The sequence below is a fragment of the Teleopsis dalmanni genome, chromosome 1, assembly GCF_002237135.1.
Source record: "Teleopsis dalmanni isolate 2A chromosome 1, ASM223713v2, whole genome shotgun sequence".
NCBI classification, from domain to species: Eukaryota; Metazoa; Arthropoda; class Insecta; order Diptera; family Diopsidae; genus Teleopsis; species Teleopsis dalmanni.
The window spans coordinates 70,377,050-70,394,983 of record NC_051846.1 but is presented as its reverse complement, the minus strand read 5'-3'; the positions used below and the strand labels follow the sequence as shown (position 1 = coordinate 70,394,983).

Below are 17,934 nucleotides of genomic sequence, written 5' to 3'. Positions count from 1 at the left end.
AAAAAAAAAAAAAAAAAAAAGAATTTATTAAGATACTATCGATTTTCCAAATAGTTTTTAACACATCAGTTATTTTATTGTTATGATGAATATTTTGATATAAATATATTTTTAAATAATAACGAAATTAATGCAAAACAGTTTTTTTCGTTTTTTTATTAGTTAATTTATTTTAATTATATTAATATAATTTTGTTGGTCGTTATAGATAAGAAAATACTTTGTTACACTTTCCATATATAAAATTGTTATTTGTATAGAAATGTTATGTGCTCGAAGTGCTGATTTTATAACATACCTGGTTTTATTGTTGAAATACTATACAACGAGGAACGACCACCAGTTCTTCTGAAGAACTGAACGTATGCTCCAGAAATGATAGCGCACAAGATTTCAAAAATTGAAAAAATAAAAACAAATACAGCGGCAGCAGACAGCGGCAACAGAAACAGAAAAGGTAGCCAACTTTCAACATTGCAGCGACACAGCGCACAACAAAAGTTGTGGCTGCTGCGACTTGGGCTTCTTGTTCACAATTCAGTTTTCAATCAAACGTTGGACCGCGTAGTTTGAAAAATTGAAGCCGGAACAGCGGAGCAGGAAAACAGAGAAATACGAGAAAATTTAAGAAAAATTAATTACAGTTAAAAACATTTCATTCAATAAACCGAAAGTAATCTGCGTTTGTGGTTTTGCAAAATTTGCGGTTTGATCGTGTGTGAAAAATTCAGTTTATATCTTAAATCAGTTCATTAAATCGAAACCATTTTGCAGACATTAATAAATGAGAAATGCGCGCTAAAACTTTTTTTTAATAATTATTATTAATAAAGAAACCAGTAAGAAACGATAAAGGCTTTTAAGCAAAATTATTAAATTTAAATTTATAACAAATTTTTTTTTTTTCACAATAATGGAGTGAAGACATCTAAAATTATTTGAAGCCTTTATATATATATATAGTCGCAATTCTTGATATACGACTCAATTATTTATAACATATATCAGCCATTTAAATATATTTTAAGATAAATTGTTTGAAATAAATTTGTAAAATCGATTTCAAAATAGTTACCTCAAAATGAACTAATCAATATTTTTTAGATATAACTGAAAAATTTTAAAAAACTTAAATAGCTAAATATAGAGCAAAATTAAACTTTTCTTTAATTTTTTATAAATTAAAATCCTTAAATATGTAGAATTTGCCCCTACGCGCCTGTGAGTTCAATCCTTTCATAGAATAATTGCTAATATCTTTTTCATTTTATATTATATATATATATATTATTATTATATACATTATATTTTATTATTGTGTATTTATGCATTTTGTAATATGAGCTCAAAATTCTTTCACTTCCAAATGACCTGGCGTTGTATAATTAAGGCTTTAAATAATTTTATATAATTAGGTTTTTTATTTTGTATATGAAATCATATGGCAATTTTAATTATAATAGATTCTTGAATAAAGCATTATAAATTTATACTGATAAACTCTTTTGATTTTCGAAATTGATTTTGCCCGCTGTGTCTTTATATTCTGAAGACTTCTGACTGTATCTTTTATTTTTAGTTGATTTTTCAAAAGTTTATTTATAAAAATTTCGTAAGCGGAAAAATAATTCCAGTGTTAATTTTGCTTTGGGAAACTCGAAAACCACAGTCAATAAATATAGGAAAAACATTTTTGGTAAGTTCGGAAGTATATAAATTAATATAATGCAAATATATATCGATTGATAGCGACCAATTATATTTTCCAACAAATTTTGAAAAATTAATTTCATACAAATTTTAATAACAATAATAAATATTTCATACATATATAAAGTTCATACATATATGTATATTAAGTAATATATATGCATAAATAAATATATAGACTAAACAATTAAACAGTTTTTTATTTAGAAAATGTACAAAAAGAAATAAAATAATTTTATAAGAAATTTTATTATTAATTATTATTTTAGTTGTCATAACTTTAACTAGAATTTTTGCAAAATCTTTGTGCTCTTTGTTTACGATTCCAACTGATTTTACTTGGATATAATTGATACAGACCATATCATAAAAAACGACAACTCAGCAGAAACAAATTACCTCCAAAACAATAGTCCCATCTGATTTTGTGTGTTGTGTTATTGTATTTCTGTGCTGAAATCTTAAATCTATATATATAGTCAAATTTCCATAACTCGAATATCTATAACTTGAATATAACTCGAACTAAATAAAGTACAGGGATTGGAGAGGAAATTACATATAATTACCAAAAATTTTTTAACTAGAAGTCTTCATAAATCGAACTTTTTCTTTGCAAAATGTTATTTCGAGTTATGGAAGTTTAACTGTATTATATATTAATTATAATAATAATATATGGTATGATTGTGTCTCTAGGGCATCATATTTTCCTTTGATTTCGTGTATTGAAAAATGATCATAACATATGTACGATTAAATGATAAGTAAATGAATATGAGTAAAGTGTTTTACCATATCACCAAGTAGCTATTCTACTATTGTACTTGGATAATTGGTCACTTTAGCAACAAATTGTCTAAAATTTTTTTATTTGGTAAAGTTTATTAAGAATAAAAAAGCAAATATTTTCTACTCAGAAATTAACATTATTCAGATCATCTAAGTTATATAAAAAAAAGTAACACCTTACTTTAATACGTAAAATAAAATATATACTATAATTTTTAGGTTATTGGTCCATAATTTATTCATATTTCGACCCTTATCTTTAGTCTACAGTTGTAGATATATACATATATGTATAACTCAAGCGCAATAATTTTTTTTTAAAATATTAGAATTCATATTATAATTTGAAATATATATGCTCTCTAATGTTTTTAATGTTATTTACATCATTTTTATAGCTGAAATTTTAAAATTTCATAAATATAAATAATCGGTGTATAAATAATCGGTTTAAAAAATGTATATAGAAATATTGAATTTACAAAAATATTTTAAATCATTCAGATTTTAATTTAATTTATTTAAATTTAAATAAAACTAATGACGTTTATAAAAAACTTTAAGAAAGATATAAATATTTTAGCAGGAACTATTAAAAGTTTAAGTAAATAATATCTTGTTATAATTTTTCATTGAAAACCTAAGACACTAAAGAACTGTCAAAAACAGATATCAAAATCTTCACAAAATTCTCCGAAAAAGAAGTTGCTGAAAATAATACAGGTACCTCTCGAATCATAAAAACACCTATCATAACTAACACTCTACAAAAGAAATCGCTAGGAGGCGAACATTTTAAATTAAGAGCCCTAGCGTAACACAATTAATCTATAGGCAGTCTACATAAAGTCTTTAGAGAACTCGTCCTTACGCCTAACCTAATCTATTTATATTAAAATTTTTGTAATCTTTTTTAATTTGTTCAATTTTACAACAGTATTTTATTATATTGTAAATATTTTTTGTTAGATATATTTTATACATTAAATAAAGGTTCTTTAATAATAGAAGTCTTTTCATTTAAAACAGGGAATCTCAGTTTCTCGGAACATATTAATTTTTTTGTTGTTCAATTTTTTCGTCCTTGCTCAAGCAATCACCTCTCGAAGTTAAAATACCTTCTTTAGTATTAAAAAAAATACTATCCATCCATTTTCACTTTGAGTCTAATAGCTCTGCATACTACAAATAGATAATAAACTGTGTGAATCATAAACAATCAAAATTTGATAAATTTTTATAAGAATATATTTCGGTTGGATATAAATTCGGCTATAAATTCGAATGATGAAGTTTTCGTTTGACCTAAAAAATATGCCTTCCTAGGATAGAAGTGTTTTTTTAATATGAGTTGGCATTGCTAATCTTAGTTCAGATTAATCAATTATTATTCCACACATTCAATTTGTACTTATCAAAATAATGTGCGGGTTTACACATAGGTAATTTTAATTAATACGGTTATATATGGTAGATGTTCCTAAGTACAATATAAATCTTGTAGAAATTTTGAATGAAGCCAAAAAAAGTTCTATAATAGTGACGTGGGACTTAAGTCAATTACGAAGATGTTCAGTTCGCAGTTATGATAAGAAGTCATATATATAATGTTAATATACAATCACCTCTGACGCCAGCATTTTTGTTTATCAGATTTGATGAAATGTTTATACTTGTATATTTGTTAAACTTTGCTTAAAATTTTTATCTTTCAGTGATTAATAATTTAAATTAAAAATTTTGTGAGAAAATTGAATATTCAGAGCATTGAACGATTAAATTTAGGCCATAAGAATGACAGAAACAAACCCATTAGTCTGAGTGCTTTAAATGGCTTTGACGTCAGTAAGCCTTCGATTTTACTGTACTGACTTCATTGGAGTCCAAGTATTTATAAAACTTGTGATTAGGTGAATCCTCAATTATTGCTTATTTTTACAGTCAACATTTATATTTATACTGTCTTAAAAATAATTTTTAAGTTGGTTTAATCCGTTTTAACAACTTCACAGTTCTTTGAGAATAAGTAACGACATTTGAAAACTTTATTTTTTTTAGTAACATCATTATTAATAACTACCAAAATATAACTTTCTGTTAAATTTTATTTGTATATTATCTTATTTGTATATTATCTTCTGAATTTATTATTACTTTCCGTAATTTTTATTTAAAATACTTAACCTCTTCGTTTCAAACAGAAGGTGAGAAGGTGAAATGATAGTTAAGTCAGACTTGAAGAGGAATGGTTTCGGTAAATTAGTCTCATCTATGACTATTTGCTTAAATATATTTATAAATATGTAAAACCTTAGTCTTTTACATATAAAATTAATTGAAAAATACTTGAACAATAATGAAAAAGAATTGCAAAGGAAATTTTTATGTTTTCTACTGGATTTTAAAATATATATGTATATAGTACTATGTAGGTCGTGTGCAAGTTCGAGTAAATTGAAATTTCCTAGGGATTTTTTGCACTGCACTTATGTAAATGTTTGTTTATTTATTTATTGCACTTATTTTTTTTTTTTTTGGTTAAAAGTTTTCAAATTTATTTATTTATTTATTAAACATCTTATAAAATTTTCAAAATGGTGAACCTAATTTTTATATAATTGACCCTACTCGAATTTCTGGTGAATACCAATATTCTCTGCTATACCGACATAATTTACTATTTCTTTCAATTAACTCGTACACGGTCTTAGTTAAAATTCGTGCATTAATATAATTAATTTAATTACCAATATTTTAAATCTAAGGTTTCGAACTTATGTTTGGTATACTTTACATATTAAACACTTAATCAATACCATATTGTTTTACCTTCACTAGTCTTCAACGAATTTACATATGCCACTGTTCTAAAGTGTGAGGGATTGACGAAGACATCTCAGGTCTTTTAAAGTAGGCTTACGTAGTTTGCAAACGAACTAGACAAAATTTGGAAGAATCTTTTTTAAAGAGCTATTGAACTAACTTGATGAAAGAAGATGTTCCCTACAGTTTACAGTTAGTTGTAATATTGAACACAGAATTATTTGCAGTATATCTCCCTATATATGGTTGTTATATGAACATATTTATGTACTCGTATATATATGGTACCAGATGAATATACGGAAAGTACGTTGAAATGAAATGTGCTGAAATTTATTTTCTGCGTTTACCCGTTTCTCCTTTTATTTCAGAGTTCTATAAATCACTTTTAAAATTTCATATTTATTGGAATATAATTAATATATATACGAATGCTGAATATTTAATTTTATTTCAATGGAATTTAATTTAATGGAAATTTAATAGAATATAATTAATTTATATACGAATGCTGAAAATTTGTTGAATTTATTCAGTTGAAGTTCTAACAACACTGAACTTATCAGTCATTTTTATTATTATTATTATTATTATTATTATTATTATTATTATTATTATTATTATTATTATTATTATTATTATTATTATTTTTATTATTATTATTAAATATAATAATAATATTTATTAAATATAATAATAATATGAATGTACCCCGACTTAAAGGATCTATTGTGCGCCTAAAGAATGAACTAAAACAATTCTATACCATTTATAAATCTCGTAATTGTTGTGGGCTTGATTTAATCTTTTTGATATGGGACCGAGATCCCCCTTCAAAGGTAGTCAAGTCGACTTCTTACTGCCGCTGGGCAGTTGCATAGATAACAGAGTCGACAAGAATCACTTTCTATCTCACCTATATTCTTTAAGTGGTAATTGAGTCTACAGTATCCTGTAGGAAAAGTCATAAATTCTGATAAAGTTTAGTTTAAATTCTGATAAAAGTGATATATTTACAGAAAAAAGTCAATCGTAAAGAGCAATTTTAATATATACAAATACTTATATGTATATATATATGTTCATTCATTTATAATTATTAAAATTGTTTTTATATAACATATAATTGTTATTGTCTATACAATGATTTGTATGTAATGTATAAGTCTAATATGCAAGTAAACAGACTTTATACTAAAGACTATGTACTAAAGAAAGCATAATATTATAAAGACTTTTCTCCAACAGTGGAAAATTTCTTTTGAATTCTTGTCAATAAAATATATTTCTGTATCTACTTTCTTCTTAGAAAAGTTTGTATTGGTCCAGAAATTCATCCATCAAAAGAGTCAAGTCTTTCAATTATCAATTCTTTTGTTTTTTTTTTATTTTGGCTATTTTATTCCCGATTTTCATCTCCTTTGCCAATTGCTTACGCAAAGAGGGTTTTGTGGTTCAAAATTAGTTTTCTCTACTTGTATTTATTTATTATTTTTATTTATTTTTGGCTTTTAAGAATTGTTATCGTTTACGATTTTGGCATTTATTTATTTTTATTAGATTTTTTAAACAAAAAACGGAAATGAAAATGCTTTCAATGAGAGATTATCGATTCGTTTTTGAGTGATGGTAAGTTTATGGAATTTCCATATAGTGATTTTTTTCTGTTCATAATTTATTTTATGTATTTTTGAATATTTTAAATAATCATAAATTTTTAAAAAATATTTTTGAATATGCAAAATGTTTACTAATGAAATAAACAAAACATCATTCATAAACCATTCAACAATTTTATTTATTTTCTTTAAGTTAAATTAAAAAAATGTAGAAATTTAATAAAATTATTAGAAATAAAAGAATGTGAAAAATTTTTCAAAGTTTTGCCAAAGCTGGTACAAATGGATGAAAAATCCATTTTTTATAAGCGATTAATAAATCATTTTATTTTTCACAAAAATGCAAAAATTATGAATTTATTTTAAATACATAATGAAACTAATTACATACAATGCTTATATATGAAAATACCTAAAAATTTTAAATTGTATTTATTTTTGGTAAAAATAAAAATTGCTCTTTATACTGCAATAAGTATTCATTTATAAATTATCCGAATAAGTAAAAATATTTCATTCTATACCAAATAATTTATTACGAACTATACTTTTTCCAGTTATCAGTATATAAAATCCTACAGCTCTCTAAAGTAATTCATTTAAACATCTATCGGGTGAAGAGTCCACCAAACAAAAATCGAAAGTTCCAAATATTTTTCTCATAACAAATATATATGTTAATATATCTCATTTGCCATTAGTTTCGAGCAACTATGCATTGCTAAATCTATTTTTATTGTATCTTTCTCTAGACATTGTTCCCACAAATCATAACAAACATAATCCACAAACATATATCCTTGAATCGGAATAGTGCCGTTTTGAATCAACACTAATACACAGTTTTGGGTAGAAATAAAACGCAATAGGTCTGTCTATTGCTTACACGTGTTAACTAACCGTCAACAGCTATTTTGAAAAGTGTTTTGTGAGAGTGGGTCTTGATTAATAAATAATTCTCTGCAATCACTTAAACATCTTCAGAAGAATTATTTTTTTGTGAGGTCTCTTGAAATTTTTTTATACGACGATTTCAGTCTTATTTTATTGCCTTCTGGAATTATATTTTATTATTATTTTTCCGTATATGAATAAAAATTTATTTACATTGTATTCAAATTAAAATTTACCTCAGAAATAAAAGTTAAGTGTGGTAGAATTTTTTATTATGACAAATTCAGAGTTCATCGCACATATTTGCAAAATATTTGTGTTTATCACAGTTTAATTTTATAGGCGTTTTTTTTTATACTTTTATATTTATAAGATACAAATGAACGAAATATGATTATATATTTTATTTTTAATTCCGAGAAAATGATAAAAGAGAATCGAATTTAAATGTGGTTTTTTCATTTATCTAATAAATAAAATATATGTTTTTATTATTTTCTTTCATATGAACAAAAACATATATAATATAAATATTTATGTATTCACTAAAAAAATGTTTATCACGTGTTTATTATATAAAAAAACATGTTCAAGGTGTGAGTCCAACAGCTGAGATTTGGTAATATACAATAAAATTTAAAATTTTAATAATTTTCAATGATATTCAAAAAATTATTTAAATATGGAGCTTAGTAATTTTTCTACTGGTTCCTATTTTTAAGTAGTTTTCCATATAATCAGATCGTTGAGAATAGTCTATAGATTTTGTAGTGAGATCAAATCTATTTACTGTCTCCTTAACTCTTGTTGGATTATAAAACCTTTACTATCGATCTAAATCGTATTCTGTTTCATGTTGTTAGGATATACATGGATAGGATTCCATGTATATCCGACGTCATCAATTTCTTCATCAACAATTTAACAATTTGACGCTAGGTTTTTGTTGAGGCGCCTAGTCCATAACTGCCATGCCAATAGCATAATAGGATTAGGAATAGGATTATATATGAGTAATAGATATATATCTGTTTAAGAAGGTGTTGCTAACTTTTTTTTAAAACTTTATTACTAGAATGGGATTTATTGTGTGCTATTATAATTTCTTGAAAAGAATACAATAGACTGTCGGTTTAACCAATATCTAATGATTAATAGTTTCGAACTCTTTAAGTAACAAATAATCAAATACTTGTAAATAATAAGGATACCAAACATGTTCTTTCTAAAATAATGAATGTCGCATATGACAAATGAGACTGAGACTTTGATCAAAGTTTGGTTTCAATATATTTTTTGACTTGTGTCATTCAAGATACATATCTCTACGGAATATCTAACAAAAGTAAATCCTTTTGTAGTAAATTCCGTTGACTTGTCCGTATATAGCTGACAAGAATCACAGCAGAAATTGATCGTCTTTAAAACATTAAGAGTTTGAGGATTATTCGCTAAACATTATCCGTTTCGTAACACCCACAAAAAAAAATTTGTGATAAATCGGATGATCTTTGTGTCCAATTCATATACCATATATTGTTATTAACATAGAAATGTTATCTTGTTATTATTATCGTTTTGCAGGGTTCAAAAATGAAAAACACTATTATACATTTGTAAAATCGATCATGGAACCAAATGTCGTTATAGTTGAACTGATTAATTTTTAGAAATTGTTGCCAACAATTTAGTCAGCATGGTTCGATAGCGCTCGCCCTTCACCATAATGGCAGCTCCCTTCTCATTTCAAAAGAAATAAGAGCCGAAGATGCCGATAGCGTGTAAACTGCAAAAAATAGTCAATTATTGATGATTTTGAATCGAGAAGAGTAAAATTAGTGCGAAATCGATCAATAACTGCATGAATTGCTTGTTAACCAGGTTAATTATGCTGACCGTAAAATGAACGAAGTGTTCAATGAACATTACGAACATATTTTTTTTTTTTTGTCAAAGTAAATTTCCACAATTTAGAAGTATTATTCTAGCTTTACACGATTCATGTTTAATTGCCAAATCATACCGAACAAACAGGTTTAACATTCTTATCTGTCAAATCATAGTTACCGATATCGATAGTTCTCATGCAGCTTAAAAAATACCTTTAAAACCTTCCTATAAGAAAGGTTTTGGTTATCATATTTGTGATATCGATAGTTCTCATGGGGCTCAAAAAACATCTTAAAAACCTTTATATAAGAAAGATTTTGGTTTGTAATTTTGTGATATAGCGTGTATAATTTCAGGTACTGGGAAACCACTTCATTACCGCATTTGGATTCTGTTTTCTTTAAAAATTCTTTCAGGTGTTGAATACAAAAATAGCAAAAATAGTAGATATTAAAAATTTTTTTTTAATTATAATTATTACAGATAATTACACATAAAACTACAATCAAGTACGTTTATTTCATAAATATATATATATTTTTCCAATCAGTTTTAATTCCCTAGCAATTGTCATTGTTTCTTATCTGTCAATACTAATTTGAAGTTTTCAGTGAACTGAACTCAGAAAGGATTTTATCTTTTTTCTTGCTATTATCAACAAATAAGTTAACTATCTATCGCGATTATTTATTGTTTATTTATTATCTCAGTAACTTCAATAGCATGTGATATATATTTGTTAATTATCTGTTTACTATGAGAGAATGAATGGATATATATGGATGGTATTTTGGAGAGAATAAGAAGTATTTACTGATAGGTTATCTAACTTTTTGTGCCACCAAAAATATTCTCACAAATATTTTATTCAGTGATATTAACACTTCTGAAATATGTTTATAATAAAATAAGGTAAATACAAAAAATTCTCGAAAAATGATTTTTAAGGTCAAAACTATTATAAACGATGACAGTTGAAAATTTTAATTAGACTCGATTGAAGTTGGGCGAAAGTTTCGATTAAGTCCTTTCATTTAATATTCCTCGTCAAGTGTTAATTATAAAAAATTCTAACAAATGTTGTCTTAAATGAAAATGTGTAGTAACGTGCACATTTTCTATTGCTGTTATTAATTTTTTATCGATTTTTTAGTATCAAATTAAGTTTTACACTCTGCATTGCCTTTCTGTGATGTTCCACAAACGTTCAGTGACATGACCTCTTTTCCAATAGATAGTCAATAAACTGCATCTATTATTCCACAGTGACAAGGGGCTCGTTTTTTCTGAAATACGCTTCAAATATTTATACAGAAACTTATACACTTACACAAAGGGATTATGTATTAACTAAATTTAAACTGTAAGTAATACTTGTACATTGAATGTCCTTGTTGGAATTTTTTTTATTGTAAAACCTATATTACTCCCTTTTACAATAGACTATACGTATTCTCCTCAGCTGTGTTCAATCTTCTGAAATCGCATAAAACATTTTATTGTTGTCTGTTTTATTATTCGTCGAATACCAGAAAAACACTCTATTCATTTCGCCTTTTGCTAAACAATTTCATTTAGTTTTGTATTGTCGAGTTAATCAATTTATGCAAGCAATTCATGTGTAAATGCGAATGAGATATCTCATCATACATTGCTCTGAAAGAGGTCAAATCGAATTACTTATTGTGATTGCACCGACTTGATACTGCATACAAGTTATTAGTTCAAGAAGTGGACAATGACATTTTTTTAATTTTATTTTAATTAATTGTGATTTATCTTAAATAATAGAATTTCATAAAAACAATTTTTTTAATTTCTTAAGTTTTTTTACAGATACTTAAGAAAGTCAATTTGGTACTCATTTAGAAGTGCTGATTATTTCTGGCACTTTTCTTGGCATGTCTGCAGATACCTGCTGTTCCCGTTCATATGGCATAGCACAGAGCACCGGAAAGGTTTCAAAGTACGACAAAATGTCTTCAGTATCTACAGAGGCAACATTTACATTTAAGGTAGCCCCAAAGCGCGGGAGTACGAATGGTGCTAGTATAAGTGCCAGCAGTAGCGTTGGTTCCAGTGAGTTATCAGATCCATTAGACTCAGATTACAGTGAAGAAGCAGAAGAAGAACAGAGTGTAAGTATTAATAACAATTTGTGTTTTGGTTTGAGCATGTTATTAATATTTAATAGTTATACTAAAAAAATATTATGTATTTTATAGAATGTATTTCATACTATTTTTAGAAGGAAAATACTTGTACAATTTTCAATTTTTAAAAATAACTAAAAGTTTGTAGGTGAATACAATTTATTTGTGTACCATAATAACCTACGATATAATGAGTTCATGTACTGCATTTCACGTTGAGAAAAACTGTATCACACTATATAAGAAATAAGAATTATATGAGTTAGTGTTGCAGTTTAGCAAATAATATAGATCTCACAGCTCAATAGGTACAATTGTTTTTTCGAAGAAGAGATTTGGAATAGTTCTATGTGTTCCAAATAGCTTGAATCAGTTGGATAGTGACTAAAATTTCTTCTCTATAAGTTTAGAATCAAGAAATTATAATTTTAATGCTCAAAAAGTAAGTAAGTTATATGTAAGTAACTTCACATTTAATGATCTCATAGGTCATAGGTCACGGTGTTCAATATCTTCGAAGTATAGATTCGTAGTCGTTATTTAAATTTACTCGAGCATTACCCGAGCAAAATTATATCGCCCTTAATCAAAAATATAATAATATATTTAATTTTATTGATTGTATAAAACGTGTAAGCATTTTCGGATTTAATGAGTTGGTTTATTATTGATGGTATTGTAGAATAAAAGTCATATCAACACATATCAGTGGGAAATTAATAAAAAAAGTAGTGTTTACTTTTAAAACCTAATTTTATAATAATTTTATAATAACCTGATAATACAAAAAGTTCTAGTTAATAGAAAGAATTCATTTTTGTTATATATACACACTTATATATATATACATATATATATAGATTATACGTATATCGCAAAAATCATTATACGCTACCGATAAATATTGATAAAATAAAAACTGATGATATATTTAATGGGTTCTTACATAGTTCTAAGTTCTAAGTAATTTTTTTCAAAGAATATTCTTCCTCACTGTTTTGATGTTGGCATAAGTTATAAGGGCTTTATAGTATATATGCTATCTATATCTAAAACGTTAGTTAGGCAAAAATTGTAGTCCGTGTGGTAATTACTTGTTTCTCACAATATATTGTTTTAAAAAAAAATTAATGGTATTAATTCATAATTTTAATGTAAATATATTACAAGAAATATTTATAAGAAAATTTATGTATATTTATTATCAGATAAATCATTGTAAATCTGATACAAATCAACAGATATAATAGCTGAGACTAGAAAAATCTGGACATAAAAGACTTACAGAATTATTTAAAAATATCAAATCTTTCTATCGCACTTAAATATTGTATATAGCTAAATATCGTATAAATATATTGAAATCCAAAACTTAAAAAATTTTAAAAAATTAAAAATAAAGTAGATTTTTTGATTATTTTTACTAGATGTGGATGATTTTTTAACACAATTTCTATCGTTTTCATATCAAATTTCTTGCAGTTATATTTACATATTTAATAGCCAACGATATTTTGTTGGTTAAAATTTTAAGAAAACCTAAAGAACCGGAGTTGAGAGGCCACTGCGTAATAGGGAGGCATGCTATGAGACCAGGTCTTCTCTATAATGATTCTTGTCGCGGTTGTGACTCTGAGAACGAGGAGAAAACTGTGATTCATCTCATGTGTCAGTATCCATTTAAACTAAAAGAAGATCAAAAATCTTAGTGCTCTTTGTTTTACCGATCTGTCTGAGCTACCATCCTGCAATATTAGGGAGTTAGCCAGATTTATAGAATTGTCAGGTTGATTTACTTTTACTTAAAAGGGAAGTTGTTGCCTTTTTGGCGTTGGTCATATACTGACCTTCCATTCTATGTACGAACCAACGCTATTTCTGTGGTACCACAACAGGCTGTTATTTGTGCTCAAGTGAGTATTCTTGGTATACAAGGCCGCTACTCCAACCTAAGTTAACCCAAAGTAATCTCGCAAGTAGATCGAGATTTTGCGCAATATCTCGAAAATTTAGCGAAAACTGTTATGCAAAAAATGATTGTAAATTTGAGATCAACAGTCCAAAACTCTGATCCAAAATTACTGGTTAGTGTTACCAGCGGCATATGAATAATAAACTAACAAATTATAAAAAAAAAATATTTTAAAAAAAAGAGAAGTAATTTCTTTATAATAAAATTTAATAATCAATTATTTTTTATATCAGAAATCAGAACAGACAGAAGATTCAGAGGAGAGTAAAAATAAAGATGATGGTAATGAAACAGATGATGAAAGCGAAAGTGTTGAAACAACCAAAAGTGCTAGAAAATATCATTTAGACGATTTTCAAATGATCAAAACTGTGGGTGAGTGTTAAGTGTTAAGTAATGCTTCAATGTAATATTTTATGCTTATGTATATAGATACTTTTTTATCTTTTTTAAACTTTTTTAAATATCATATTATTGCGTTCAATTAAATTTTATGCAAATCGAAGGTGTAAATTAAAATTTGTATTGTTCGATTTGATACGATTTGCGAACCGGTGATATCCCTATGAATCACATTTGATTCTAGATGTAAACAAAAACTAATTCGAATATACTATACACCATAGCGCACCTAGTAAATATTTAAATGATCGCCTGTTTGAAATCAACTTTTGGTAATAAAAACATAGAAGCAAACAGAGACTAGTGAATGCGCTGGAGAAATCCACAAAAATATTTGTGTTATTGTCTTCTTACTCAACCAATTCTCGTAATTGTTTGTTCCAATACCCGAAAAAACAATAAAAATTGTTGACTGTTTTATGAGTTTTTTAATTTTTGTTGCATTTATTGTCTTATTAAAATTTTGTTTTTCAATGTTTTCAAATGCTTTTCAATGTTTTTCACTGTTTTCCATTCAAATGTAAAAATATTGAATTGGGGATTTTCATTTCTGCGGAATGTAAAAGAAACCAAATCCGAACCCGATTTGTTTATTTACACATTCAATCCGTGTTGTTCTAAATTTTCGTTTGATTTTCGTCCTAATAAATAGCGAATTACTAATGCAAATCTCTCTAATTTGTTGTGAAAATACGTATATGGGTGCCAGGTTCATTCATGATTAATAGGCAATAAAAATTTGTTTATATAAAAGCAAAGATACTGAATGACTCAAAATTGTATTTTGGAATATGTTCAGGTGTTGTCCGAAAGTAGAGCAAACATAAAATGTTTACTGACTCATCTGAAAAGCAATAAAATTGACAAGCTATTGAACTTTTTTAAAGGAAATTGAACTGAAATTCGATTTTCTGCTTATGCACATCGTGGCGGGAACACTATTGCTCTACGACTGGTGTATTTTCCACGTTACATGCAAAAACATAGATTGGAATATTGATATTTAAGAAGATTAAAAAATATTGATATTGTTCCTTTAGAAATTGTAGTTACTTGAACGATTAGGACAATATTTTAAGACCATATAAAATTTATAAACAAGCAATTAGGGCATTAGTCCACCGACGACTACCTTGCGCCCAAAGCATTCTGCCAAAAACGTTCTGTATATTAATTAAAGACCTAATTATACCTATCCGCGATAGAACTATTTACTATCATTAATAGAATATATAATTATTAACATTAAGATGGAACTATCATAAATGTAATATCAAAATTTATGTAAAAGTATAGTAAGATCCGTTTATATGGATCTTATTTTATATATATGATAATACACAACTACATAGAGTACAAAAATGTAGTGAAATAATTTAAATGGAAGAATATAATTTCTCAATATTTATTTGTTAGTAAAATATGATAGTTGGATAGTTTATTGCTTTGGCTGGTCAGCAGATATTCTTCGGCTGTTTATTGTATTGTATAAAAAACGAAAAATAGTTCTTACTTTTTCATAATTATCTTAGTTATTCTATGTTATTTTCCCCCATAGACTTCAAAGAGGCGATAAACTCATTTATATTATTCTAAATGGGAATATAGAATGCAGTTCAATTTCTTAAAATACTGCCCACTAATAACCCCAAATTTTATGCTCCACTTAGAAACGGGTTTACCAACGCAGTTTGTAGACACAAACTAATACGATATGTAAGATAAATTCTTAATCTCCTCTCCACAAGGCTTTCTCGAATATTAGCTGAACTTACCATTAACAATTGAATATATTGGGTCAAAGATTGAAAAAATATATTTTTAGAACTGGGTTTTTCAATAACCAGTTTACAGAGTATGGAACTTAAGTTATTACACAATAATGTCATAACTTTATACAAACAGAGTGACCACGATTCCTTTGTGGCAAATGCGACATATCGAGTCTACTTTTTAAATGTAAAGGCGGTCTTTTTAAACTGATCGGCAGAGAATTTAATATATCTGAAAGTGATTGTTTTTTGTGTAATCATCATGAAATAGAAAATATATGTCATATTATTGGTGTATGTTCGATTTTCAGAGAACATAGACGTATTTTTTTTTTTTTTTTTGATAAACCATTTTTTTTTGATGAAGAAGTTATACTTTTGCTAAATGGTAGCAATACTTATAACCTGTATAAATTTATGAAAAGTATTTTAAGTTAGACAAGAGTAATTATTGAAAAATTCATATGAATATTAATGTTAATAATATGCACCGTTTTTTTGTATGCCAATCTGACATACACCAAATAAGTTATTGTCAATTTAATTTTAAGTACAATTCTATAATTTTTGTAAGTGCTATATGAGTTTCTTTGAATCAATAATAAACAATAATAAAATAATATGAGTTAAATTGACCTGATGGACTGTGTTAGCAAAATTTTAGCTCATGTGATAAGGAAGAAATTAAAACCAACATGTGGTATGGTTGTACCAACATGATGCGTCGAGTAAGAATATTTTGACTTGAGATTTAGTCAAACTTTGGCATAACTATGAATTTTACAAATTAATTATCTATAACCGAAGAGACAATAAATGTTATCAAAATGTGGACCCATTTTATCATACTTATCATTGCTTATTCAGTTCTCCACAAAATGGAGAACTTACCCTAACAAGACTTGTAAGTTGTGTAGGGAAAATATTATGGGAAACAATAGGATAGCGAAAAATGTGCTGGAACAAAAGAAATACATAGGTGGGCATCTTATATCGGATAAACAAATAAGGCTCGGTAAGGTAGGCTTATTACAACAATAACTTCAGAAAATTGGACTTATAAAAATACTATGAATTCATGAAGGGTGGACAGTAGATGTGTTGGTCGCTGTGCTAATTCCCTAATTAATAATAATAGATCAGCTAAAAGTTTTGATTGAAAAAAATTGATTGAATTAATTTTAATAACTAGTAGATTCAGTATTTGCTGCTATCCTCCTCTATTAACTCTCAATGTAGACGAAAATGCAAGCGCAAATGCTTGCATGGTTTGCAAGTTGGAATAGTGAAGAAAATATTGAAACCAAAATTCTAGGAAAACTGATGAAAATGCAACTCTTATTTGCACGGATCATTCATGGCGTTGAAATGGAAATTGAAAACGTTTTTCGCATTTGGAGAAAGTGTAAAATAGGAAAACAACGTGGTGGGCTGAACGGCTATGATGCAGAAAGCAGCTGCGGTTGAAGTTTTCTTTTACGCGCTCGTATCGTGCACAATTAATTTTTTGCGTCCAAGCCATTGTCGAACGTGACAAAGCAGTGCAGATACTTAAACTGCACAAAGATCCGATAAAGTGTGAACTCTTAATTTTGCTTTTCATGAAGCCGCATTTGTGTTGGGAGTTTATCACAAATTTTGCACGTAAGAACCGAAGTTTACCAATGGACTAAGTCTTCACAACTATTAGTGAAGTGGCTTCAGCTTAACTCTTTTAAATACTTTTTGTTAAAAAATTGCAAATTTTATTTTTATGGAGAGGAAATAGTAAAATGGAATATTTTGAAAATTAATAAATTAATTAAAAATTATTTTCCATAGAAAAGCATTGGGAGTTCTGCAATACAGAATTTGTCAGCTACACTGCGATGCACTTTCAGTCGTTTCAGTTGCGGCTTCATTTGTTT

General features: G+C 26.8%; 1 protein-coding gene across 1 annotated transcript; it reads left to right on the top strand.

Moving 5' to 3' along the window:
* Positions 1-462: 462 nt before the first annotated feature.
* LOC119684383 (cAMP-dependent protein kinase catalytic subunit 3-like) lies at positions 463-14,239 on the top strand. The gene is made up of 4 exons (XM_038098421.1): positions 463-839; positions 1,580-1,696; positions 11,565-11,866; positions 14,087-14,239. Exons 3-4 carry the CDS (start codon positions 11,630-11,632, stop codon positions 14,237-14,239), a joined length of 390 nt encoding a protein of 129 aa, XP_037954349.1. The 5' UTR covers positions 463-839; positions 1,580-1,696; positions 11,565-11,629.
* The last annotated feature ends 3,695 nt before the right edge of the window (positions 14,240-17,934 follow it).

Coding starts and splice junctions, on each gene's coding strand:
- LOC119684383 (XM_038098421.1), top strand. CDS start 11,630: ATGTCTGCAGATACCTGCTGTTCCCGTTCATATGGCATAGCACAGAGC. Junction 11,867..14,086: donor AAGCAGAAGAAGAACAGAGT/GTAAGTATTAAT, acceptor TTTTTATATCAG/AAATCAGAACAGACAGAAGA.